This window comes from Tinamus guttatus, unplaced genomic scaffold, assembly GCF_059628265.1.
Source record: "Tinamus guttatus ecotype Peru unplaced genomic scaffold, ASM5962826v1 Tinamus_guttatus_pri_ptg000525l, whole genome shotgun sequence".
NCBI classification, from domain to species: Eukaryota; Metazoa; Chordata; class Aves; order Tinamiformes; family Tinamidae; genus Tinamus; species Tinamus guttatus.
The window spans coordinates 849,789-877,411 of NW_028289059.1; the positions used below are offsets into that span (position 1 = coordinate 849,789).

The following is a 27,623-nucleotide window of genomic DNA, read 5'->3' on the forward strand; positions in this document are numbered from 1 at the left end:
GCTGCAGCATTCAGTTCTGTGCTGAAACTGTTGGCGAAATACCAAAAATAAAAGTATTTCCCCAGAAAAAGCCCTTCCAGAGGATTTAGGAAAAAACTGCTAATTTAAAATATTAAAGACCTTGCCTTGCTGACTTGCATGAAAAGCTTGAAGCTGAAATCCCAAACTAATTAATTATTTCTCTAGTTTAATAACAGTAGCATAAATTATCTTTTTATGTTTTGATTTGTTGAGGAAGGAGGGCAAATTTCTGAAAGTGAAGGCAGGAAATTTTATATGGAGCTTATATGCAATACCTTAGGGGGTGGAGAGAGAGGTTTTCTTTTGTTTCACTTTGTTTTTCTTACTCTTCTCTTCCAGAAACCTTCTCACGGCTTTCAGAAAAGTATGAAACTTGAAGTAGTTGACAAGAGAAATCCAGTGTTTATCAGAGTAGCAACTATTGTAGATACTGATGACCATAGAATAAAAGTAAGTTTTTCTGCCTTTTTAAATTGTCCTTTGTGAGTGCTTAATGAGTAGTCCTGTAGTAGGAAAATTAAGTTTTCAAAGCCTCTCAGTGAGTCAGTTATGTTGGGAAATTGCTTTGGGAATAGTTGAAATAAAACAACTGTCTGATTGAAAAACGTGATGATTTAACACCAAGTGTCAGAGGGCTGCTATAAGGTCCATAAAATTTGATGTCTGGATTAATGGAATAGAATCTGTTTCTGTAACTTCCACTATAAAAAGGGAGATATAAAAACATTTCTTGTGCCTTGTCAGTGTCTTCTGCCATTCTGAGGTTTATATTAGTTCTGGATGTTAGATTGGATAATTTCAGATAATGTATTTTAAAGAAATTGCAGTCTTCCAGAAGACATCCATTTGAATAATTTTTGTTTTGTTTTACAAATATTCTTTGAAGCCTCTAACTGGAAGAAGGCAGGCAGATTGCAGGTTTCTAGTTAAATGGATACAAAGGATGTTCGTGCTTGCAGTTTGTAGAGGTTCAAGTAGAAAATGCAGCTGGCATTTCATTTTGAATCTGAATTAACTAGTGGTAGGGAGTCATCTGAAGTAACAACTTCGCACTTACACTTTTTTACTTAAACATTGTTGGACATGTCAAGAAAAGATTTCAGTCTAGTTTATTAAAATAACATGATTTGTAGCTTCTTGGATAGTAGATAATTGACTGTATTTTGGTATGTATTATATTCATATGCGCACAGCTGAAATATCTTCGCTATTTACAAGCACAGAGATTGAGGAAAAGCTGAAGATCTGCAGCTTTGGCCTGAAAAACAAACAAGAAGTATGGCATAGACTGGTTGCTTTCTATGAAGTTATAGAGTTTGTTTTCTCTTCATCTACGATACTTTACTAAGATTGTTCCTATTGTGTTGGGATTCTTTTGTTGTTTTTGTTTTGGTTAAATGACATTTTTTAAGCTTTTGCTTGCTACTACGCTACTGTTAAATCTTGCTGAAATAGGAGGTTCTAAAATGCTTCAGTTTCTTTGAGAGCAACGAAAGCATAATTTCTTGCTTAATTTAATGTTACTGTTAATATGTGAACACTGAAGTTGTCCTGCCTTTTTTTTTTTTTTTTTTGGTGGGATCTTACAATGTGAGACACAATAAAGAACAAAATGACGCTTAAATTTTGATTTCAGTGAGAGTGTGTCTGGGCCCTGCATCTAATCTATATGTGGTTTCTGTGTAACATCCATAGTTTTTTATCAAATGACTTATCTGAAGGAGTTTGCCTTAGAGTCTATAATTTCGAGAGGTAACTCAGGGAAAAATGAATTCAGAGAAATTTTCTGAGTTAAAATGCATTATTATCTCTCACTCTCTTTTTTTAAATTTTAGGTTCATTTTGATGGCTGGGATAGTATTTATGATTATTGGACTGATGTAGATAGCCCTGATATCCATCCTGCAGGCTGGTGTGCAAAAACTGGACACCCTCTTCAGCCCCCACTTAGTAAGACATCACATTATAATATAATGTTAAAAGGTGTATGGACTTGATTTTTTTTTTTCTCTAAGAGTGTTGTCCAAGGAAAAGTAGCAATTAGTGTATGGAAGATAGTGTAAACATGACATTTAGCACCTGATCTGCATAATTTTAAATTTACCAGTTAATGATTTTTTAGTAGATAGCTTCATTGCCCCGACTGTAATTAAAATACAGTGTCCGTTCGTGTAGGAGCGTAAGGTAGGTAATGATAAAGACCTGTTGTGTGAAATGCTGGCCTTGCTGAAGCCAATGATGAAAATCCTGTGGAATTTCAGTAGGACTGAGGTGTCACAAGCAGCATCTGCTGTGTGCCCACTTAGTGCAGTGGAGGTCAGGCTGCCCTGGGAAGGCACTTCCTGCACGTGGTGCTAGATCCTTGGGAACAGATAAGTCTCTTCAGTTGAGCAGAGAGGAGTTAGTGCTGCTGATGTTGAAGATAAATCTCACAGGAGCCTGGTACTAATACTAGTATGACCTGCTTGCTGTCTCCAGGGATTTGTTTTACACCTTAAAGTGGGAGATCTGTCATAAATGAGACTGGAGGTTGCAAGGAGAAGAGACTATTTCACAGTCAAGATATCCCTTCCAGGATTGCTGTGCTTCTAAATGTTTGTGAAATCACTCTAGCCAAACTTGTAACAAGTCATATTTTTTTTGATTGCGTGCTACTTTGGGGTTTATTTTATGGATAGTTGACTTGAGGCTGAGATACGGTTTGTACAAGTGCTGGACGTTCAGAGCTATGACTGTGATCAGAAAGAGCGGAGTGCTTGGAAAATATGAAATACTGAGTAATGCTACATATTCTGGAAATTAAATATAACTTGGATAAGGCACATATGCAAAGTGGGAATCGCTTACCAGAAGATCACTGTAGCTGGGTTCAGCATCTCTAAAGAAGAGCGTGTTTTCCCTCAGGAAAGGGCTCCGTGTGTGTTCATTAGCTTCCTGAGCGCTCTAACAGCACCGCCAGGACAGCCCCTTAGGAGGTTAATCACTCTGCCTTCAAAGCAGCATCAGAACAGGCTGCTGGAGGGACCAGGGCACAGCGTGACTAATGGCCAAGCCCAGGGGTGACTGCGTGCCTTGGCTGAGTGTGGGCCTCCTGTGTGCTGAACACGGGAGGAATCCGGCAGGGAAGAGCAGCACGTGAGGGCATCACCAAAATAGCAAGGCCAAAAAACGAATTAAGTTTGTGATACATCTGTATTCTGTGGTTGAAAAAAAAATGCCATTTTTTATACTCGCATACCAGATGTGAGTATAAAATACAGAGCTTCATTTGCTGGAGATATTTAAAGAAAAAACTAAGTTTGTCCATCACACACAGTGTTTCAGCTCCTCTAGGTGTGTGCGTAGGCGCCACTTCTCATCTCTTAGATTATGCCTGAGAACACAGGTGGAGGTGGCATTTTGCTATTAGTTTAGCTAGAAAAAGGAAGGTTGAGAGCATAACAGGAGAGAAAGTGACCATTTTCTAAATAGAAAAAAAATATTCAGTTCAGGAATTACATTAAAACTGGATGGATGCTGAGTACCATACTCTTCTAATAGAATGGCTTTGTATTATTTCTGTAGAATATAGTATACCAGATAGAATATAAAATACTATAAAAACATTGTTTACAAGGAAAGTAAAGGTCATTTCATGTCTTCTGAAAGTGTTCAGAAAGAAGGAAGGTAATATTTCCTTTTTTTTTTTTTTTTTTCCTCTCAGTTAATAAAAGTCTTTATAATGAGGTGGTCTGGATCCTTGTCTTCAATACCAAAAGCTTCATGTGAACTCTGCACAGAACTAGCAGTATTTATCTACAGCATTCATAATAATCATATTTTTTTCCAGTATTTATGTATTCGTAGTATTTTATTTTAAGATGTAGAGAAATGGTTGTGATGGGATACCACCTTTTTGCTAACAATTAGGGAATTAAGAGCCACGTATTAGTGTTGATTTTAATAACAGTTCTCTGTGACATTAATAGCAGCTTTGATACATAAAGATGGACCTTTTCAAACTCTTATTTATTGAAAAACTCACGCTAAGAATGCAGAATGTCCTTACCAATTAAAAACAGGTCTTGCCTATACTCTCGTGCAAAATAACCTGGTTCCAGCTGCAGTTCAGTTAGTATGAGAGAAATTCTAAGTAGTACAGTTACTCTAAGATCCACATTCTTTATATATATGTACCTTTCTTGTAGAGGTTTGCTCACACAGAAAGTTGTGCTTCTTCAGGGATTAGGTCTTAGCAAAGACGTGATGGAAATGTCTAAATGCATTTTAAAGTACGCTCAAAGTAGGTTTTCTTTGCTAATTTCTTCTTCATGTTTAATATGAGACATTCTGGTATATTTGTGTGTTTATATATCTTCTAAAATTTGGTATAATTTTTAATTTTATACGTAATTTTCTCTGACATGCAGGTCCCTTGGAATTAGTGGAAGCTTTAGAGAATGGAGGTTGTCCCATATCGGGATGCAAAGGAATTGGGTACATTAAAAGAGCAAGACATATCGGCCATCACAGGTAGGTATATGCTATGAAACTCTGGCTTTACTCCTTCAAATCGAGTGATCTGTGCGTATCTTTCTCTGATTGTGGCTTGCAAGAAGCCAGATCCCCCAAACTCCTGTAACCTCAGCTGCGCAGCGCTCGCAGCTGCCCTGCACGCAGGCAGACGTGGCCGTGAGCGCCGGCTCGCGTGGTGTCACCCCGGTGCGCCCGGGCAGGACGTGGCAAACGGCATTTCCTGGTGCCATCAGTAGACTCAGCTGCTCTGTAGTTCATTCCTCTGGGGATTGCTCAGCTTGCTGTTTAGATGGGAAAATGATCAAGACGAGTATGTGTAATGCAATAACTTTGGTATTTTTTGAGATGGCGAGGGCACTAATTTTATCACACCTTGGATATTTTTATTGTATTCCGTTGGTGATGGTAAGGATTTGAATTTGAATTTTATTATTGATGTTTTTAAGCACGTTATTAAGTAGGCAGCACTGCAGTCTTTTAACATTGTTGAGTGGCAGAATTATTTCCTGTTGGCCATAAAGTTTTGCTGGCATGTCAGCCTTAATCAGTACTCATCCCTAACAAAGGTAACTCTGCCAGCAAAACTGTGTATACGTGTCATGTGAAAAAGGCCTTTTTTACAGCAAGAAGTTCTTTCCCGTGCATAGCTGCAGACACTGGATTTGTTGGGAAGGACGACTCATGCCAGTACAAACCTTATCTCCAGGAGGGAATGTGGCTCGGTTGCTGCCGCAACAGGACACGGTGTCATGTGGCCTCTGGTGTTTCTTTTTTCCCGCAGGGCAGTTTGCTGCCCTACCGTCCTTCTCCCTGTTCTCACCTATTCTCTCCTGGCTTTTTCCAGCTGTGTTCATTTTTCGTAGGAATATATATATATATATATTTTTTTTTTTCCTGTTTTCTCTTTTGAGAAATTTTGTTGCACTCAGTATCAAGCAGTAGGATAACTGCTTAAGCAGTCAAGTTATTACTTACAGTAACGTGCTGCATTCATGGTGTTAGTCCACTGGAAATGTGAAGTAAAACAGGTTTGACGAAAAAGCTTCCTGTTGGTTATTTAGCTGAAATCCATTTTATTTCATACTCTGGTAGACCAAGTCTTGTACAATTCATTAATGCAGCTGGTATGTAAGGGAGTAGCTTCCAACTCAGGGCATTAATTTCTTAAAACATGTTGTCTTGATTACCTGTAATCATATGAACATATCCCATTCTTAGCCCGATGCTGAAACTTAAATGATTAAAAGAAAATGTAAGTATATGTGACAGAAAAGCTTTTCATTTATGTTCTTAACTATAAATAAATTTGGTACTGAAAGTTTTAGCCTTTCCAGTGAAAGGATGAGTAAGAGATAGAAGCCTAGTCAGTTCATGTATCCTCTGCTTTAGTATTATAATTACTAATCCTGAATTTTGAGAAAAGAAACTCAACTGCAGTCGTGTCTGTATGTGTATGTGTGTCTTAGCGATCCTGCTATTGAGCTACACACTGACGTATAGTTCTAGGGGATAAAAATATTACCAGAGAGGTTTTGTTGATCAGAAGTCCAAGGTATTTGTTGTTTCATGGTGGATATACTAGCACTGCAAGTATCTTATTCACTAGCTATGTTTTGTTCTCTGAGCTGGTGCTATTATTTTTTTTTTTTTTGTATGCATCTTAGGAAGCTAATGAGATTTGTTATTTATCTGGAATCTACAGGTTTGAGGGTCTAGGTTATCCAGAAATTTCTCAAATTTTACTGATTTTCCTTCTGAACAAACAAAGACTTTGTGAAATTGCTGTAATTATCCCCGTCAGGTTGCAGTCTTTTGGCTCATTTATTTTGACAACCTTGAAATGTATTTAAGCATGCCTCTCTCTGGTGTTGTTCCCCCCACACACACAATGAGATCCAATGTCTGTCTTGAGCATGAAGGCCCGTGTGCCAGCCGGATGATAATTTACAATGCTAAGCAGTTCTGAAATAATTTTGAAAGCTTGTTCCCTAGGAACCAGATGAAAGCCTGGGGTGATTAATTACGTGATGGGGTTAAAGCCTTTGCTTTTTGGAAAAGTTTATGTTAATAATGACTTGCTGTCGCCACTGGACACAGGATTTTGTGCTGGGCAGTTGAAACCGTGAGACCGGTGTGTGGGTAGGCAGCGCTGTGCAGATTACCTGCGTATTTGTGATACATGGTGCAGTGTGTGCTCCCCGGTTTTTAATGCACGCAGTAGTTTTCAAAGCTGAGCAGTCGTGCAAGGTGGTCAGTGGTGAGGTCTGTTAGTGCTGCGAGTTCTGCCTCCATGAATGAGCGTGTAAGCTGCCTTTCCCCAGCACATCTCAACCCTTGCAGTTCCCAGGTGATCAGAGTGCGCGGGCGGCTTCTTAGCCCCTGGGGAAAGAACACGGGCGGAAATGTGCTGGGTCCTGTGACTGCCTAGTTCTCTATTAACTGGAGACTGCTGCTGCCATCAAATAAATGTGGCAACAAAGGAAAGACTTCCTGAACGTGGGCAGCCAAGTGCAAGCGTTTTAGCAGGTAGGCACCCTGCGTGGTTACGCAGCTGGATTGCCGAGCGTACCAGGGCAGCAGCCGCACTCCGAGAGTCCGCAGCATGGCCCGCTGCTGGATCCACCTTCCCCAAAGGGATTCACCTCCTGAGGGTGACTCAAGGGCAGCTGCAGCGGAACCGCAGTTGGGATGTGCCACTTTGACACTTCTGTTGCATAGGGAAGTTTCAGAAAGGGCGGGTTACATGAAGCTTTTATTGGCTTGTAAGTTCATACGTGCCCCGCTTTGTTGAAGCAAAACTGGCAGCCGAAATCAGGAGAGTTCTTTTTGTTGCCCTGAGTAATAGCAACATCAAAGGGCTCTTGCCCGGGAGATACAGATACAGTAATTTGAGTGATTAATTACAAAGAAAGACTCATATGAATCCAGTGCTCTAAAGGAACATTAATATTACAGCTGCTATTGGCTGATATTGACTGTCATTGAACATCTTTTTTTTTTTTCCCAAAAAAAATACTAAAGAAAAAGTCAGTATATAAACAAGTTCCAGTGAAGGACTGCATTTTGAGGCTTTTTCTTATTTGTAATTTAAAACATGTTGATGGTAATGGGAAGGAGAAGACTTTATCTTGGAGCTGAAAGTGTATTGTCAGCTTTCAGTGTAATGTAGGGCATTTTTAATAATGCATACCTGAAGTTAAATATGACATTATTTCAGCATTTTCTTGAGAGAGCCTCTATAACTGTGAGCATAGAAATCCGAAAGAGGATTACATGCCTTGCCTGTAGCAGCAGCAAAAGTGGTATTAAACAATACATTCCCGAGTTGCTGATAACTTTATTTTCTCACAATAGTGCTAGCTTGTCAAAGCAGGTACTGAAATCTTGTAGGCATCGGCCTCTCGAATGCTTTTTCTGAACAGCAGTCTGTGTCTTCCAGGTGTTAGTTCATTTGAAAGGGAAAAGAGACATCGTTGTGATAGGGGCAGCAATCTAAAGAATGGGGACTGCAGAACACTTTCACAGTGTCCCCCTTTTCTTCCCCACGCATCAGTTCGTGTTTTTCTGTTCTTCTGTAATGTCTCACAGACACTGTCTTAAGAATAGTAAACCCAGTAGGTAAAAAAAAAAAAAACTAAGTAGAAGTGTATGAACAAATCTAAAAATGTGAAATTCTGTTTGATGGAAGTTAGAAACAAAAATGCTCCAGGTTACAATTTTTCTGTATATATGCTGTTCCACATCTTTAAAACTATTTCATAAACAAGAAATATTATATTTCAAGCATTGTGCTTTTGAGTCCAGACACCCTTTTGGCTGTATCTTCTGCTGCTGCTTAAACTTCTGCTAGGAGTGTTTCTGTGCCAGAAGACTTCAGTGCCTAAGGAATTCCGGGCAGGCGCTGGGGCTGCCGTCCAGTCCCTCTGCCAGAGGCAGAGGTGGCCGTCCTGTCCTCACAGCTGCATCCCGGGGAGGTTCCGCCTAGGATGGCGATAAATGGGGATCCGATCTCAGTCAGAAAGCAGAAATAGGTGTGGGGGTTTGTTTGTTTTCTCTGTATTTCAAGTTCAATAAATCTATATGTGTATATATATTTTTTTTAATGTTGATAATGCATTGTTGAAAAAAAAAAAACAAGAGCTGCTCTTTGAATCCTGTCCAGATAACCGCAGCAAGGACAGCCTGACTTGCCTCCTACAGCCTTAAGGCATTTTCTGCTATTTTGCTAGTGCTGAGGTACAGCTAATTTTTTTATCAACTTATACTACTTACATTGATAGGACAAAAAGGAGGTTCCTAGTCCAGCTTCATGATATCAAGTGATTTGTTCTCACTGTGATTCCAAAGCTTTGTATAAAAGGCCTTGATTTTATGCTGTGCTTTGTAAAATGAGCACACTAATGAGAGCTGTTTTTATATTTTTTGTAAATTGGAGGTGGCAAGGCATACTGCTGGCAAGGTAGATTGCTGTTTATTTTAGTTTTGCTTGAAAATGATGTGTAACAATTGTTGAAGCAGATGAAATATTGGAGTGGATTGTGGAAAGGCGGGTAGCTATGTTCTTGAAAGGAGAATAAGCAAAATCCCAGTTGGTGTTCACTTATATTTTACCGTTGCAGAGATCCTTGTAACCATATACATGCCTAGGAAAGCATAATTTTAAATTGCAGCTACTGTCATTGCTGATTAGGCACCAGCAGAACATCATGCTTACTGCAGCTTCTCCTATGTCTTAAATAGAGATTTGAAAATTTAGTATTTTGTTGTTCACTGTCACGGGATATATAATAGGCCTTTCAGAAAGTGGGGCATATCTTAAAAGTAGGAGTGTTTTGCCTGACTTAGCTGCTGAACATTGCATAGTGCTCTTTGAAAGACTGAGACTGAGTTGCTGTCATTCTGGGTCCTGGCTTGAGGAAAAGAGCAGGTTTTCTGACTTTGGGAGGTGCAATTTCCACATTTACCAGACTAATACTTGCAGGCCACTCCTAAAACACTGTGTCAGCTTCTCCCCTTCACTAGTGGGAGTGCAGTGAAAGGGGAAGGGTAGGAAGGAGTGTGACAGGCACCCATTTAATGCAATAGTGCAAGATCCCACTTACAGAGAAGAAGCAGTGCAGTAAGAAGTGCCCTTGCGGCGCAGTGCAGCTTCGTGGCAGCCGTTGGCTGATGGAAACACCTTCCTTTGCAGGACAAATAACCCCAGGGGTGTGATGGGGGTATTTCAGGGGAGGTGGGTGTGGTGCTCGAGATTTCTGATTCACAGAATGCAAGTTTCTGATGTCCTTGCATGGAACTGAGCCTATAAAGGAACTGGGAATAAGGAGAGCTGTCTGTCCCTGCCGTTGCAGTGCAGCGAGCTGCCCCTACTCGGAGCTGAACGTGAGCAAGGAGAGTCTCCTGCCCGACCGGCTCAGCGGGGAGATGCCTGCGGCCAGCCCCGGCCCCCGAGGCAGGAGAGCCGAAGCCAGTGAACGATGCAGCTCTCCTGTCATCAGGTAACTACAGGCACAGCAATAACTGGGCTACCAACAAGACAACTCTGTGTTTCAGTGCTATGTAAAATAGTTGATAGGCCTGTCTACCTGGATTGTTGTTTATGGGGAGGAAGGGTTCTATCAATGCGCATAGAAAAGGTCACTGACCTGGCAGAGATTGGTACTGATCTCATTAACGTGTGATTTAACCCCAGCTCACTCTCATTTCTCCTAACTCTGTGGACTACAAGGCAGTAAATTATAATTTCAAATGGATTTTTTGCTGGTTGGTTTCACTTAAGAAAATGATTTGTCTGTGTTCTGTTGTTTGCTGGGGCAGCCTCCTTGATGTGAGCACATGCGAGGGTTGCTCTTCACAGAACAGCCACTGTAGATTTGCTTGTTACTGTGGGAGCAGGGAATCAAAGCACTGGGAACGAGTTCTGCAGGAGCGGTGCTGTAACAGTGTGTAATACTGCTCCTAGGAGGAGCGCAAGTGCAGACAGTGGATGTGATGCCAGGAAGCTTTTTGAAGATGATTTTCTGTCAGAAGCTATAGAGGGATTCGGGGGTTACATAGAGAATTTAAGAAGAAAAGGATGAGAAGAGAAACTTTCCATTGCTTTCAAGGCCTCTATTAATGTTTGCCATAATGTGAGTGTTTATACTGGAGATGTTGCCCAGTTTCCAGTGCAATGACCGTGTATTTTCAATGTTGTTAATATTCTCATATTTTAAATTACATTCTTGAAGAGAATTTCAGCTCTGTGCTTTAGAAACAAAATACTTGACTATTCAAGAGCACTTCCTGTTTTGATTTTTTTTTTCCTGTAGATGTAGAATTGTAGAAATCTACAGTGAATTGATTACCCACTGACAGTTAATCTGCATATACTCCAAAGAAACCAGAAACCGTTTCACCAGTGTTTTTTGTGACAGGGAGAGTGTCACTTAATATTTTTTTCATTGTTCAAGTGGAGAGGTTGCATAACATTGTTAAAGGCTCCGGGCTGCTCTCATGAGAAGAGGTGGCAGGGAAATGTCACTGCACTGTTCTTGTGCGTGGTAGAAACATTTGAAGTGGGTGGTTTATTATCAAAAGTAATACTGGGGAAATTCTCTTCCTTTTGAATTGTCTAAAACTTTTAGCTATGACTGCCAGAGAAGCAGGAATCCCGTACTGCGATTTCTGATTATCCACGGTATACAGTTTTGTTTGTGGCAGGCAAGAAATTTTAGTGTAACTTAAAACCAAAGCTTGTGTTTCTTTAATTACACTAATAAATCTTCACCCAAGAGAAAATAAGTTGAACAACAACCTCTAGCCGCTTTAAACGTTCTGTTTGTTTGCTTTAAACAGAGATTCCCTAGTCCTGGTCATATAGACATGAAATCTCCAGTTCATAACTGATTATGTGGAAAGTCCCTGTCAGAAATGGTTAAGCAGGAAGATCCAGAAAGTAAATCTCCTTGCAGGAAGCCCTCGTTATGGGATGTGGCAGAAAAGAAGCCATGTGGGTCACTATTTATTCCTTCCAAGTATGGGTTGTTTGGAGACCGTCAGTGTAAAATGCAACTTGCCACAACCACCGTGCAAAGAGCGTTGGTGGAACCCTTGGAAGCAGTGAAGAAAGGCCTGACGTTCTGCAGTTGTCTTTATATTAGAAATAGGAAGAGAAATTGTGCGCAGTGTATGCAAGAAGTAAGCAATGCAAACCAGAGAGAAAAAGAAAAATACTCTGAGATAGAGAAATTACTGGAAGTTTAGACCTGTGGAATTTCTTGCCTCTCTTTACAAATATGTTAGTCTATATATGCAGGTGTGTACATGCATATAAACATGAGAAGTAATTCCTTAATTCTCAGGTTTTGGAACATGTTTTTAATAGAAGGGTATGGAATAGTTTCCAGGCCAGTATTGGGAAGTTGTGTATGTGCTATAGAAACTGTACCACAGCCTATTAGCGGATACACTTCAGTGTTTTCAAGGACATATGTGAGGGAATAGGATTGCCTACATTTTTAATTAATTGCAGTGTCAGTGCATTATTCTACTGGTTGTTTTCTTAGAGAAAGAGAAGAAAGGCACCCTAGAAAAAGAAGTGTAATTCATTATATATTTACTTAACAATACCATCCTATCTTTGTAATATATGAATGTATGCAAATATCTATATTCATAATATATGTTTTAATAGTAAGTGCCTTGAGAGACTTTGGAGAGCTAATACATTTTTACGGTGAATACCTCACAGTAAAGTTCAGAGGACTGAAACTTGCTGTTTAATTAAGAAGCAATTAAATCTCCTGAAACTTTGTAGTCAGCAATTCCTTTCTTCAGTAAAAAAAAAAAATCTGTCCCTAAAAAGACTTGAAAAGCTACACAGTAGTAATTGAAAAAGTGTTGTTTTCCCTTCCATTTCAGTGAAAAAAATACTAATTACATAAGCACACTCTGCATAAGTAATTAGTTCAGTAAGAAATGATAATACTACGTCATGCAGATATCGTGTTGTTGCTGTGGGATGCACAGAGCTGTGAGTGCGTTTGTCTTGCGCTGAGGAAGCGTCCCATGGAGCAGGGAAAGAAAATGCGGTCTGACGTGTCCCTGCCCTCTCGTGCCTGCGCTCGCTGCCCCTCAGGCTGCTGCTTAAATCTCGCAGGCACCTTCCTGTTGATCCTCCATATCACAAATAAATAAGTGAATATTCACTCATGTTCAAGTGAATTCAGACGGGAGGAAAAGACAGTTTCATAGGTAGTTCTTAGTATCTTGCGTTAAATGACAGTTGACTTTCATCATTTTAATCATAGTTCTTGTAAATTTACTACCTTTAGAAACAAACACCAATTTTACAGGATCTCTCTTAAGGCTAATTGGAGAAGAATTCCTTTGATCTTTCCCGTTTTGGATGGTGTTGCTGCTCTGAGGCCCTGCAGTAGCAGGTTGGTTGTTCCCCGTGTTCAGGCCATCTCGGTCGGGCAGCACCGGCCTCCTGCTGGCGTCCAGGTACCCGCAGGCTCCGCAGTCGTGTTTCATCCGTGTGGCCCCACGGATGCCTGGCTGGGTTTCATGCTCCCACTTTCCTGTTCTTTGTGTAATCCGTCAGCATTGGGAGAACTTTTAGCTGAAAAAAAATCCTTTTAAAAAGTCGTGCAACGTGGACTTTGCAACATTTGGTGTATGTGAACTACTGGGGTTATTAAATATTGAGCATCTGGTTATTGCTATACCCAGTGGATCTCTTTATATGTGTATTCAAAATACACATGCATAATTGAAGCCATAGATCTGCATACATTAGTGCTCTCAAGCTGTGTGGGTTTAGTTGTGTTTGACTTCAATATAGTGTGTGTGTGTTGTCTTTTCCAGCGAAGTTCCAGGGAAGTTTTTGTTTCACAGAAGTACTTGGTTGAGGAACCAGCTACACATACAACCAACCTATGATTAATGGGCTTTGTTAAATCTTAAGTGGTACTAAGAATGCTAATTTCTGGTTCTCCTCTGCCTTCGCCTTCCTTTTCCCCCTCCCCTCCCCACCAGTAACAGATACATACACCTGCAAATGGCCCTTTGTACTAGAAAACATGTTTCAGAAGTACATGCCTACAAACTGCAGCCTGCTCCTGAGATTAAAGTTCAGGGTAAAGATGCTGTGCATCTTCACAGGAGCAAAGAAATTTTCCTGGAATAGATATTCCACCCTGGAAATCCTTGCAATTCAGGAGGCTGGGCACAGTCTTGGTGCTAGCTCATTAAAAAAAATCAATTTATCTTCTCACCCAATCATCCTCCGAACCTTTCAATTTTTGATATAATCCTGTATTTAACTAGTGAGTTAAAATTTCTGGATATATGTTTCTCTGAAAGTTGTCCTGAAAAAAATAGGAGCATGGTTGTTTCCTCATGGTTTTATTTATGTTGAATTGCATTTGTCATTTACTTTGGCTCCAGAATTAATTGCACATATTCCATGTTAAAATATTTAATATTTGTAGGTCAGAAAAAAAAAATTCAGTTAATGAATATAGGGGATATTTCTAAGCAAGGTACTGTAAAGGAGTCATTTGTGCCAGAAGAAGGCAGGTGTGTTAGTTGTTGCCATTTGGGCTGCGTCAAACACTGCAGAGGCTGCATTCCTGATCTGTGGTGCTCGTTTTGCCCTATGTATGGTGTATATTATATCCTGTTGATGTCAGGGAACCTGCTGTTCCTACCTGATTCATACTAAACAGATAAATATGTATAAAAAATAATAAATAGGTTATAAATAATAAACCCCTTCTTATGGGAGTTTTTGCTTTGAGATTGGCTAAACTTGTTGAATAGGATGTTAACTATAGTTCAGGCTTTTTATCCATGTTTGGGGCATTTTTTAAAGGTGTTCTTGTTGGTGGCTTCTCTGGTATCTAATAAAGCAATGGGCTTTAATAATAATAATAAATAAAATAATAAAAGCAGTAAGGCATGGGCTGCTGTCTGGTGGTTATTTTTACCAAATGTATATTATGGGCCATATATAAATAAAATGTATATTATGTATGCTAGTCCAAATTGGCCAGAGTGCTCTCAAAATATTCAGAGAAGGAAAGAATGCACACATATGCTACCAAGTTTGCAGAAGCTTCTTTTTTTATAAGAAATCACGTTGGAAATCCCTTCTGAAGACAGAGTTTGAAAAGGAACTTCTCATGGGTAGCGTTCAGATGAAGATAGAAGCACCCTCTCCCTTTGGAACTTTCCTTCCTGCCACTGCTCTTCCCTGCTAAGAGGGGGCTGTTCCCTCAGTGCTTTGGCAAAGCTGAGGGAGCAGCCACAGGCAGCAGGTGAGCAGGGCGACTCCTTCAGCTAGGTGAGAGGTGAAGCAAAAACAGCCGCGAAAGAAAAGTTACTTTTCAGTGGGAGCACCAGCCGCTGCGCAGCAACGTGCCGGTCCCGTGCAGGCCTGGGAATGGGGTGGCCACAGAGACTGGCCAGTGGCCAAGGAGCAGCTGCTGCCCAGGACGGCTCCTGAACGGTGCCTGGTGGCACCAGGGCGCTTCTGTGGGGAATGCAGCATGTGGGCGTCCTCTTCATCCTTGCCATCCTCTGCTGCAGGCTCATCCATTGCCTTTATATGTATTTTTTTTCCAGTTACAAAGTGTGTTCATCTGACTCATGATTAATTTATGCAACTTCTGAAGCTTCATTACAAAATTTGTGTCAAGAGGTTTATTGTCATCTGTGTAAGCTAGAAGTTAGGTCCTCTTACTTATTTTTCTGGGATGATGCAGCCTTCTTTGTGTGGGAATCCTGAAGTGTTAGCAACAGTCTCACATAATTTGCAAGCGACTTTATTGTGCTTAGTGGGTTTTATGAAACAATAAAAAAGTGAACGTCTTGTTTTCCTCAGTGGAGTGCAACAAACAAAAGACTCCATAAAGTCTCAAGAGTGTGAAGAGGAGGAGACAGAAAATAAGCTGCTCGTTTCAAATGAAATTAAAGGTAACTTGGCAATTCTTCGCTTGTCTGCTATTAAAGTCTACAGAACTAAAGGAGTATGATATTCTTTTTATTTCTTCATGGAAACTGCATTGCAACTTACTTTCCACACTCACTATTTGCCTTCAGACCTCTTTTGACAAGAAGCACTTCTCCTCCTTTGTTTCTTTATCTTGTGATCAACAAGGGATTTGCTAAGAACTTTTTACAGCTGTAAAGATATGTGCAAACTGAATGCTGGTGTAAAAAGTTTCATTCCAAGATTATTTTTCCTCTGGTTTAAAAACAGGTGATTAATGAAGTCAGAGATGTACAGCTATAAAATGAATTTATTGTTTAAAAAGCTTCATGGAAAGAAAAAGATGCAGAGTGTATCATTTATACACTGCAGTGGTAATGCAGAGTTAAGGTATCTCGCTGTGCCCAGGCTGAAGTTAATGTAACACCCGGCTCTAGCAGAAGGCTGGACCAGATGGTCTCCAGGGGTCCCTTCCAGCCTGGGCCTCTCCCTGGTTTTGCAGTTCTGCACGATTGTGCTGCTGTTGTGTCCAAACTCTGACTGTTCACTCACCTTGGATAGTTGGAGGGAGACTGCTCATTTTTGTCCCGGGTATTCAAAAAGAATACAGAACAAACCAGAACATCAGCGTTGTACTTCTGAGTAGTTATTTTCCATGTGTAAGGCTCGCTGTGTCAGACGACTTAGTCACTGGAGTGAATCAGAGCATTGTTTCAGTGCAGCTGTTGATGCAGTAAAATGTCAATTCATACAGAATCATTTAATTGAGTTCTTAAACTTTTTTTCTCAGCAGTTTGTTCTGCAATACGCAATGTACATAAGACTTTTGTCAGGAATCTTGAATAAGACTTCAGTGATTGTAGTTCTTCAAGGGCTACCTTTTTAAACAAGTGCATCTTCATTAAGCCCTAAAAATTCCTCTGGATTTGTTTTCCCCTGGAACTTTCCTTCTGGTTTGGTTAGAACCCCAAGCAACCCAGCTTGTGTTACCAGAGTGTGGTAAGTGGAGAAGATGAGGAGAGTCTCTTAAAATACTGCTAATGTGAACTAAAACTCACATGTGGGCATGTCCTCTGTTTGGCCACGTTGGGTCTTCCAGAGCAATCCCCTTGCGCTGATGGGAATTTGTGCTTGAGTTGTCGGGCACAAACCTAGGAAGACCACAGCAATGAGAAGAGAGGGAGGATGAATATCAGCCTCCCCAAAATGAAGAGAGAGCTGTGGAGCTATGGCAGAAGTGAGCAGTGCAAAAAGGAATAGCACAGAGACTGGGAAAGTCCTGTTAGAAAGGAGTATGAGATGCAGAGTCTGTGTGGGCTCTTTTCATTCAGAAATGATCTCCAGAGGTTCTTCCTAATTTTACTCAGCAGCTGGGAAGCATTCCAGGCTGAGATGGGAGCAGGCACATTGCTCTCGCATTTGCAATGGAAATGCAGGCCTGCTGTAGCGGAACGTGGGTGCCTCGGCCTAGATGTCCAGGTTGGCATCATTCCCGACCCGCCGCTCCGCGCTTCCCTCCTCCTGCTGCTCCACACATCCGCAGCCGCCACCGCGGCTCTGCTGCCGAGCGGCGCCGGGGACGGAGCCCCCTCTGGCAGCCTGGCCGGGCGCTCCAGCAGGGACTGGCCTTCCAGCGAGCCCGGCGGCAGCAGGGAAGAGTTAAATGTTGTTTTCTTTATAGAACACTCATTCAAAGTGGGAGCAAGGAATTTGCAGACATTTGCGGGGTTTCTTTTCCTCAGCAGTGCTGAAAAAATGTCTTGTTATGGATGAGGCATAAATGTTGTGTGGGCTGCACAAGTGATTCACCTGGGAACTGTGTAGCAGTGCAGCCCTAGCTTCGATCAAGTCCTTGTAGCTCTAGCCTGGAATCACTAGTTTTTGTGTGTAACTATTAGCTGTGGGTGTGATTTATTTTACCAAAATATTTAAAACGATACAACCTGTGATATGGACACAGATGTGTCAGGATTTAATTGTGAGTGTGGTGTTTTTTTTTCTTCATTTGTTTTTCTTCTTTCACCTTCTTGCAGATGTTGAAGAGCCCGGTACCCAGAGGCTTCTTCCTCAACCTGTTGTGGTGTCTTCCAAGTTGCAAATCCCCGGCCTTCCCTTGCGCTGGGAGCAACAGAGCAAGCTCCTGCCGAGTGTTGCTGGGATCCCAGCCAGCAAAGTTTCCAAGTGGAGTACGGATGAGGTGGGTTTTCCCGATCTTCCATCTCGCTCCCGTAATCCTTGGATTTTCTTAGTTGATTCAGAGCTTCAGATTAACCCCACAAGCAGTAACACCAGCAACGCACAGGCTCTCAAGAGGGTTGCAGTCAGTCAAAGCCAATGTAAGCGAACCTCAGAATTCCTATTGGGCTGCCATCCAGCCCTGGGAGCAGTAAATACACGTTCACAGAGAGGTAGATGGAGGTAGATAAATGTGTGTGTATTTATACGTATGCACACTACTCACTGGGACTAGAGAGGGGGGAAAAAATGGGCAAACCCAGCAGCTTAGAGGCTGAGGGGTGTCTGCTCTAGTAGCCAGCCTCCGCACGAACGTTTCCCAGGGGTGGTGTGGGCGCTGCCCCCATTAGCTCGTTCCCCCCGCGTGGCGCGGGTGTGCGCGCTGTTTCGGGTGCGAGGGCATAGCATGAAGAGGGATAGTACGGGCCATGGCTGAGCATGGCACCCTACTGCTAGGTCTAGGAACGCCAGTCAGCCAGGCCTAGTCCCTGTGGTCAGGGGTGAAGGCTCTTGTCTGCAGATGTGGCAGCCAGAGCTCCCCTAATGAGAGAGGGAAGAAGAGCCATGAGCTTTCCTTCTGCTTCTGATGGAGTTGGCCGTGTGCCGCTCCTGCAGCGTGGGGCAGCGCGTGCACCTTGGGTTGGCCCCGTCCATGAGCCCATCCCAGCTCCTGAGCTGCACGACTGCGCTCTGCTGGCGGAGCTGCAGAAACAAGAGCTAAACCCCCTTGCTTCAGTGCTCGCCAGGCTTTTTTAAGACTGTTCTGAGCAAAATGCTGGTTGTCTTGCAAAAGCTTTCACTGTGTTCTTTGGTGCAGGTGTCTGAATTCATACGGAGTTTACCGGGATGTGAAGAACACGGCAAGGTGTTTAAAGATGAGGTGGGTGAGTTTTATTAAAGAGACCCAGCATACAAAGCTTGCTGAAAATAAATTTTATCATTGAAAATATGTATAAATCAGGTATGTGCAGGAAACATATGTTTAAAGCCAGGAATAGGCAGCCTGGAAGGATAGGTTGCTTTGCATGTCTTGGAGTGTGTAATACAAAACTAGCTAAGTGCCAACCAATTCTCCTGTGTGTTTATTTAGCTTTGTAACTGCCACTTAAAATTTCTTAAAACTAACGATAGGAGGAATTTAATCACTTGCTAATTCTCTTCCTTAATCTGGTTTGAGGAAATTTGTAAGTACATGGCTCATATTTTATATGCGTTCATAAGGAGGATAAAGAAAAAAAGAAAAAAGGTAGAAAGCAGAGCAGTAGTTGAAGTTAACCACCGCAGATGCAGAGCTAGAGCTCTGCGTCTTCTCTGGTCACACACAGCTCTCGAGGCTCTGCCTCCTGCCGTAGCCAGTGCACAGGCGCAAGCAGGACACCGGAGCAGCTGAACGTCTGGCTGGGCTCCAGGGACCCGGGTGGTGCTCGCTCGGGCTGCGCCCCAAGCGGGCGCTGCTGCTATCTGAAAAGCTGGTTGTGCCCAGCGTGTCACTGGAAGGCAAAGGGGGTTTTAGGTGTCATCAGTCTTCCAAAGCAGTTTTTGTGGTTGTGGTTTCCCGCTCCCCCGCAGAGGCTTGTTTTTCCAAGAGGGTTGTTTGCTCCAAAATTGTCAAGGGGCCCATCCCACCTCGCCTGATGCTGAAGTCGCCCAGGGCAATTGGCCCTCCAGGCATACAGTGGTCGGTGGTCAGACAGGGCAACAGCCCCTCCTGGAGAGCAGCAGCCAGGGAGCACAGGGCAGCCCCCGCGTGTGGCGGGTTTCAGGCAGTGCCTGGGCTGTGTCCAGCGGCTGCCGCGGTGGCTGTGGACGGGCTCACAGGCACCTCTGGGCGTTTTGCAGCTGTAGCAGGGTGCAGGCCTCGCGCGGGCCCTGCGCCACTTAGGGAGTCTCTGCAGTGAATCGGGATGGGTACAAGCTGGCACCATCGCCAGGCAGTTCCACACAGCGGGAATGTTGTGGAGATGGATGGATCTTAAGCCCTTTCATACAGGATGTAAGAAAACACTTCCTGCCTGCGGGATTCAGCCCCTCGGGTCTAGTCCCAGGACTAGCAAACTGAACGTGCCCGTTCCCTCCCTGCGAGCCCCAGCCTCATCTCTGTGTTAACGTACGCACAGCCTTCCTGTTGGACAGTGCCCGCGCAGCTTCCCGAGGCAGCCCACCAACAGCCCCTTCAGAGAGGACGAGCTGCCCTGTGCCCAAGGCAGCCCCGGGAGCTCTCTCTGGCATGGTCTAGACAGGGCTGAGGATGGCAGGTGCCTCATCTCTTAGATCTCTGAGAGACAGGTACCAAAAAAATCTCTGCAGCGTTTGGCTGTTCCTGCTCTTCCCCGTTACGGCTCGGTGCAGCAGGAGTGAGCACAGCCAGGGACTCCCCATGGCTCCCTGCCGCTGTTGGGGCACACGTTAACCCGGGTGCTGAAGCGCCGATTGAGCCCAGAGGGGTCCGCGGGGCTCCCGCTCCGGAGCCGGGAAGGGTCTCGCAGCAAGCGCAAGGTCATGGCTCAAACCCTCCTGCTGGGGCAGTGAGCCCGGTCCTTCTGCTGATCCTGCCATGGTGCAGAGAGATGGGCAGCCCCACGCTGCTGTGCTGCAGGGTCCGAGCCTGCCCGCTTCGCTTGGAGCGCACAACGAGGGGAAGGTGCCAGCGGGGGCTCTGCAGCCCTGCTCTCACCGCGGGGCTTCCCACCTGCATCTCCTTGCAGCAGGTCCCATGCAGACATTCCCTCAGGGAAGCTGCGGCACCGCCAGGTCCCAAGCGCTTCCTTGGGCCCGCGCGGTGCCGTGGCCACCGCTGCAGCGCTGCTCCGGGCTCACCTCGCTCATGCTCAGCGCTGGCCGGGGAGAGCCCGGGCACCGGCTGCGCGCGCGGGGTCACTTGCCCGGGTGACAGATAGGGCTTCACCTTGTGGCTTCTCATGTTTGTGATTTGTTTTGTCTCCTGCCAGCACAGAGGTTTCCTTACAATAAAATGTTCACTAGCCCTGTTCGGTAAAATAAATAACGCTAGTAGAAAACAACACTAGAAAAATGTTCAGTGTTTCAGAAGTCTTGTCTGTGTTTAAGAGGCAGTTTTACCTACTCAGTTCCTTGTTTATATTGAGGACCAGATTAATTTTAATTCTTTGTTATTTTATGAAGGAAGGAGTAGGTTGAAGAGAGCTTCAGCTCTTTGGTTATGAGTGAAATGCAGAGAAGGAGTAACAGGCTGGAGAGGGCTTGTGTTGCAGTGCAGCTGAGCTCAGTTGATTTTACTTTTTAGCAGCTTTACCTTGTACTGTTGGTGTGGACATAAAAGGCGCTTGGCCAAGCTCAGCCAGACAGTTGTTTGCAAACAGAGGAGCGATGTCAGCCTCGTGTTTGGGCCTGGCCCGTCTGCCTAAAAGGTTCCAAGCAAAACTGCCCTGAAGGCTGACAGCGTTTGGACTGAGCCGCCGGAATTGCTTGAAGTTTCTTTTCATATTACCCGAACCGTCTCTCTTGCTGCTCTCCGAGTTCTTCTAACGGCTGTATTTTTTTTTTCTTTTAAAGCAAATTGATGGAGAAGCATTTCTGCTAATGACCCAATCAGACATAGTGAAAATCATGAGCATTAAACTGGGACCAGCCCTGAAAATCTTTAATTCCATCCTGATGTTCAAAGCTGCAGAGAAAAACTCTCACAACGAACTCTGAAGGTAACGGGACGGGGCACAAGCAGCTTCCCGCCCTGGAGCTCACGTTTTACTCAAAGCACAAAGACTCGCTGGAGCTCTTGAATGAGGGCTCTCCAGAAAGCAGAACAGGAGGCTCAGCTCTGGTGGACTATTTATTTTCTCCTGGAGCCAGCACCCACCTGCTTCCCTAGGGACGGTCACGAGCTCTGAACCGTGCTGCAGCCGCGCCAGCCAGTCTCACTGCCCAGCTTCCTGGCGCTGCACGCCTGGCTAGGATCCTGCCTTGCCCTAGATGGACATCAGGAAAACCTGCGCTAATTATTTATGCTGTATTATATGAGGGAATGTTAATATTTTCTAGGAAATCTTGACTTCATTATACCCATTTTACCTTTCAGTAGCTTTGACTTCGTACTCTCAAAATAAAAACTAGTTAGCCAAAAAACGAGGCTACAGGTAGCCCCATGAGACTGTTATGGCTAATAAGAATTTGTGCCATAGTTTAAAAATGAAACACTTAATGTTACATACGTGACACTTTATCCTACAGCATATAACTTTACAGATTCTAAAGCTGTTTGTTTGCTTGTAACAAAACAACCTTGTCGAGGGGTTGAAATTATAATGCATTTTTGATAACTGAATGTTTTTACTTTTGCACGATTTCAAAAATGTTATGTGAGTTTTTCCACCAGCATCTTTAATGTATTCTACCAAAAGATCAGCACAGAGAAGGCTGCAACTGACAAATAAAGTTTGACTTCATAGAGGACTTTTGTTCGTGCTGCACAAGGGAGTCCCGGCCTTTTCCCAGGGGAGGCTGCTAGCGACCTTCAGCACGTGAAGGAAAATTCACTGAGTTCGAGGTAAGAGATGAACAAGAGCCACCTGGCAGCAGAGAACCAGGGTGTGCTAAAGCTGGGCGAGCACCTCAGCTCCCGTGTGCTTGTTTCCCAAAGGTGGGGGAATGGGGACACCCTCCCCTCCACCTCCTCAGCTGGAAGCCGGGGCTCCGTGAGCGAGTGGGGCGGCGGGAGCCAGAGCTTCAACGCGCCGCGTCCCTGAGCGGCGCCGCGGGGGCCGGCAGCAGCCTGGGCACCCGTGTGTCTCTGTAGCGATGCGTCAGGGAATGTTGTTGCACTTGCTGTATAGACGTGAGACGTAAACAGGATGCACTTTAACTTGGAGAAAGCCTTGCTACCTGCATGCTGAGGACTGTCCTGAAATTTCACTTGCGCAGGAAGAGGGGGAAGTCTTGGAGGTTTTCTGGAAACCCTCTTCTTTGTGGTGCTGAGGTGGGCAGTTGCTCAGCCTTAAGATTTAGGAATGAACAGAGCATTTCTGTTGCACGGAACTCGGAGAATTTTACATCTTCCCACAGTTTGTGCTAGGTTCTTCTTTGGCTGGAGTTCCTTAAGGTTTCAGGAACTCTGTGTGCCCCTTCAGCTCACTTGGGTGACTGGTACCTGCCATAATATGAGGTAAAACAGGGTCAGTATGAAGTAAGTTGCATTGCTCTGTTAATTTCCTTCCATAGCATTGCATAAATAATATTTTTACATTTTGTTTAAAATTTGTACATTCAAATTGCACTCTTACTGTACGACAATACAATAAAAGCTGAAGCAGAGCTGTGTGTGCTGTGTGTGCCTGCCCAGGCTGCTCTGCGGGGCGGGAGGAGGAGGGACTCCCACTGCAGCCCTGGGCACTGGGTTTTTAGCAGAGCCGCTTGGCTGCTGCTCTGCCCTCCCCAAAACTGCTCCAGGGCTCACAGAGCACTTGCTGGCACAGCCACAGTCTCACCTCGGGGCCTGGATTTTGCCACTAGTGACAGGGGCAGTTACTCATGCAGGAAGTGAATGTCAAGTTCTCTTTCCGTGGAAGTATTTCCTTTCCATGAACCTGCCCCTCTTCTGAGTCCCTCTCCTGGGTTCTGGCTCTGCAGCCACAGGTGTCTCTTCCCCATCTCACCCTCGCCGGAGCACTTGTGCTGCCCTGGGGGAGCCTGCAGCCCCGCTGCCAAGCTGGGAAACGGGAGCTGAACCAGCCCTTCAGGGAGGAGCGGGGAGAGCTGCCGCTCCCATTGTTTTTACACAGCAGCCACCCACAGCTGCGGCTCCAGAAAGGGGCTCCGATTAATGCCATTTACACGGGGCAGAGGCTCAGGACTGCAGGGGAGAGGGCTGCGACAGGGGAAGAGAGGCCGGGGCCTCTGGGGGCACAAAGGCCCTTCTCCATGTGGAGGCCAGTACAAGAGGTGGGAACGGGAATGAGCATCTACCCCTGTGCCCCTGACACAGGGCGGCCCCCCAGCTGAGAGCTCATCTTCAAATTCCTACTTAGCAAATTCAGGATGCTTTAAAAAATAAAAGTTTCATGCACTGGGAGAACAGCCAAGGCTCCATCCTGCAAAGCAGAAAGCAGGCCCCCCACCAGTTTAAAACGCAAGAAATTATAGTGCACTTTCAGTGACTGTAATATAGGGCAATGGTGTCAACAGGCAAATCTCTGGCACTTCAGAACACTAAATGCAATAACATCTTTAAGGCAAGTGCTTAAATTAATTCACAGGTGTGACTTTAAAAAAAAAAATCTGACAGTGATTGTGTGATCTGAAATTGGAAAATACTCCATTTGGAAAAAAATGCAAAACACACACAGCAAATCATAAAATTTTATTCTAATGCTACAGCAGTGTTAGAATTTCCATTTAAAATACTGAAAGATGTCAGGCTTTTTTTTTTTTTTTAAGTAGCTAATAGTTTTTTTTGTTTGTTTGTTTGTTTGTTTTAAATGACGTTATAAACAACTGAGTTGTTAGTTACAAGCATCCATCCACCACCTCTGGGAAGAGCGCATGCTCGGTCACCACAGCAGTGGGCCTGCTTGGGACAGGGTCCCAGCGCTCCCGCGAGCGGCGCTCGGGCACGGGGTCCAGGCGGCTCCTCGCCCCGGCTCACCTCGGGCGCCAGGACGCGAGGAAGGTCAGCGTGCTCCGGATCCCCCACGGACACGGGATCTCGAACACGTGGAACGCGGCCACGAGCGCGGCCAGGGCCGCAGCGCAGTCGTCGAGCTGGGTGAGCTCCTCTCTCTCTACGCACAGAGCAAACTCACACGAGTTCACGTTGAAGGGGTTTTTCACTTTCAACAGCGGTGTTGCCACCGTCACCTGCAATTGGAGGGGAGAAAAAAAAAAAAGACATTTCAAATGATGCCACAGCAACACTTCAGTGAACCAAATGATAAACTGCAACTACAAATAATTAAGCAAGCTCCATAAGCTTTGAATTTAGCTAGTAATCCTGTTTCCACTCCTTTTGGGCCTCCCAAAAAGACAAGTGATGAGCCCAGGCAGCTCCTACCACACACGAGAGATCAGGGTCGCTGGTGCTCCGTCTCCTACCTCCTCATTCACTGCAGCAAACAGAGTGGCATCATCTCCAAAGACCTCTGGTAGAAGCAAACATGCAGCCGTCATCTTCATATCTGCCAAAGGCAAAGGATCCTGTTAAACTACAGATGGAAACCACTGACACCACAGTGGCAGCCTGGAGACAAAAAAGAATAAAGAAACGCACGTTGTGGCCTACAGAAGAGCTAAGAGCTCAGCAGCAGAGCTGCTGTCCGTCTGTTTGGAAGAGCAGACCGTGCCGTGAGTGACAGCCCAGGAGCCCCTGGCTTGTGGCGGGCAGCGGCGTCAGGCAGCTCATGCCACGGAGCTACCTCTGCCACCGCGAGGTCTGTCTCAGAGGCAGCAAGCGACCCCGGCGGGGCTCCAGGGGCGCTTCCCAGCCGGGATCCCACTGGGGGCGCCCCCAGGAGGGGGCTGCCGCAGCCCCCGCCAGGAGCTCCTGCCGCCTGAAACAGGAAGGTGTCACTGCGGCCGCAGGCCGAGCCGCCTCCGAGGCGCCCGGCAGCGCTGGAGCCCCGGGCTGCTGCGGGGCAGGAGGCGCCGCTGCCCCCCACGAGGGATGAGGGCAGCGCGGGCGGGCGCCGGGGCTCGCGGAGCTGCGGGGGCAGGACGGCTCTGCAGTCACCCAGCGCCACAGGCGGCGGGAGCCGTGAGGCGACCGGCAGGGCCTGCGCGTAACCACCAGCCCCGCACCGCCCGCGCAGCCATCCCAAGGCAGGCTGGTCATCAAAGACCCAACACATTAATGATGGTGTGACTTCAAACTGAAGGTTGAGTTCTTATGACCTCTGGGAACATACTGTGTGAGAAAAAAACAAAACAACAAAAAAAAAACATCCACAGCTGGATGTACTTCTTTCCAAAGGAAAGCCTTTTTTCAATGACTTTTTTTTTTTTTCTGAAACAGATGAGTTTTCTCCATGGATTTTTCTGAAAATAATAAGCAAAATTCTGCATACCCATACGTAAATAATTCTGCTCACTTAATAATTATTTTAGGGCAGTCATTAACTCTATCAAACCTGCATTTTTACTTATTCAATAGAAATAGTTTCAATACCTAAATTACTCAGTTAATTTCACCTCTAATTTATTAGCTTTTATTCTTAATGCTTTCCCATCAGTTTGTGTTGCTCAAAGCAACTGTGAAATGTTAAAATGTATCTGCAGCAGAACTGGAGCTGGGTTAGTTACGCAGTAAGAGCAATTAGCCGCTATGAGACGCAGGACGAACAGCGCGGAGACGATCTGTACTGACATTTCTGAACGTCTTCCTCTGCGTGGAGTTTCAGATTTTCTTGCAGCATAATGTTAATTGGATTATTCCTCACCACATGCAGAGAGAGTATGTTCTCCGAGTAAGTCTCCAAAATCTCTACAGTTTTCTTATAAATGTCCGTGTGCGTGAGAAGCTGGAACTCCCTAAAAAGCTGTAAGAAAAAAGATATTAATGCACTTCTCAAAACCAAAACTGAAAACAGCAAATGACATGCATGCTTCAAAAACAGGATAAGGCTAGCTGAGTAAAATAAGATTATAAACTGGAGGAGATGATTTGTTTCTCTTCCAAGTAGTGAAGAGATGCATAAAATAACGAAGTATTTCAAATATCCCACTCCTGTTGTGTGACTTATTTAATACAGGACTGTTGAATCATCTGAAATGGGCTTACCTGATAAGGGCATCTGAGGAAAGGGAAGAGTCTGAGAATCTCTTTTAACGGTGCCTTGTCATCGATCATCTTCCTGCGCACTCCGCTCGTCGCACGCATCCTGCTGTCCACCTCCTCCCAGTTCCTCTGAGCTTTCAGGTATTCTCGCTGAAGCCAGGTAATGTGCACGTCCAGCGCCTGCCCGTCAACATAAACAGGTTCCTCCTAGCGACAAATCAAGGACAGAATATAATAAATTGACCACCTTGTTTTTGTCTGACGCTGGACCTGTGTGGTTCGATACGGACGTGTAGCGCTTGCTGCACTTCACTGGGGCAGCAGCAGACCCCACAGTCAAGTTCCTTGGAAATCACCTGCCCCATGGCCTCGACACCAGCTTTGCGAACTCACCCGACACCCTCACAGCGACATGAAGCTGGTCTCATGCAGTGCTGGTGAAGGCGCCCCAGTTCACGTTTCACACCTGAGGATATCTGTGAAATTCCTATGGCTCTGCCTGGTCTCCTAATTGGAAATTCACAGGCGGTTCTAATGCTGACTCCCTCCTTTAGCAGCATTACCTCAGTACTGCTAAGAGAAACAGTGTTTTCTTCCTACTCATACAGGTTGTCTCACAGTGTGACAACTGACTCTCACATTTGTGCAACCAAGGTATTCCCCAAGGATCCTAGCTGGATTGAGAGACACTTTCAAGCCTGAAGTGAAAGAAGACTCTTAATGAGAAGCATTATTTCAGCAATTCTGCCATTGATACTGAAGACGCAACTAATAATTGTGGTTGAAATGATCACTGTGGTCCCTTCTTGGAAGTCCCAAAACAGCAACTGCTGGGAGTGGCTGCCATCCAAAGCACATCAGTGGCAGCAGCAGCCCAGCACCGTTTCATTTCCACCAGCAGAAGCAGGGAATCCGTCTGCTAAAACAAACTGACAAAATACAGAGGAGGAGCACAGGCCTACCCGCCACCCGGGTGCACTAGCACCTCCACGAGTGCCACGGGTGCACCTGCCGCCAGCCCACAGGCAGCGCCTGCCCAGAGGCTCCCTGCCCTTTCCAGGACACTTGGACACGCAGCTACAAACACATGACAACGTGCAAAGCTGCCTCACAGCGCCCTCAGGCTATAGGGCA

General features: G+C 44.8%; 2 protein-coding genes across 2 annotated transcripts in view; one reads left to right on the forward strand and one right to left on the reverse strand.

Annotated features, from left to right (window-relative positions):
- The window catches only part of L3MBTL3 (L3MBTL histone methyl-lysine binding protein 3), a 70,265-nt gene extending 48,693 nt beyond the window's left edge, over positions 1-21,572 (forward strand). The window contains exons 14-23 of the mRNA XM_088533861.1: positions 361-471; positions 1,857-1,971; positions 4,431-4,533; positions 9,888-10,034; positions 11,163-11,215; positions 11,447-11,531; positions 15,407-15,498; positions 17,548-17,711; positions 18,567-18,629; positions 21,281-21,572. Coding sequence (XP_088389987.1) covers positions 361-471; positions 1,857-1,971; positions 4,431-4,533; positions 9,888-10,034; positions 11,163-11,215; positions 11,447-11,531; positions 15,407-15,498; positions 17,548-17,711; positions 18,567-18,629; positions 21,281-21,424 — 1,077 coding nt within the window. The 3' untranslated portion in view covers positions 21,425-21,572. The remainder of the gene's footprint in view (positions 1-360; positions 472-1,856; positions 1,972-4,430; positions 4,534-9,887; positions 10,035-11,162; positions 11,216-11,446; positions 11,532-15,406; positions 15,499-17,547; positions 17,712-18,566; positions 18,630-21,280) is intronic.
- Positions 21,573-21,602: 30 nt separating this feature from the next.
- Positions 21,603-27,623, reverse strand: part of SAMD3 (sterile alpha motif domain containing 3) — a 31,717-nt gene continuing 25,696 nt past the window's right edge. The window contains exons 7-11 of the mRNA XM_088533862.1: positions 26,493-26,696; positions 26,079-26,250; positions 24,812-24,894; positions 24,366-24,577; positions 21,603-21,693 (exon numbers count right to left, since the gene is read on the reverse strand). Coding sequence (XP_088389988.1) covers positions 21,603-21,693; positions 24,366-24,577; positions 24,812-24,894; positions 26,079-26,250; positions 26,493-26,696 — 762 coding nt within the window. The remainder of the gene's footprint in view (positions 21,694-24,365; positions 24,578-24,811; positions 24,895-26,078; positions 26,251-26,492; positions 26,697-27,623) is intronic.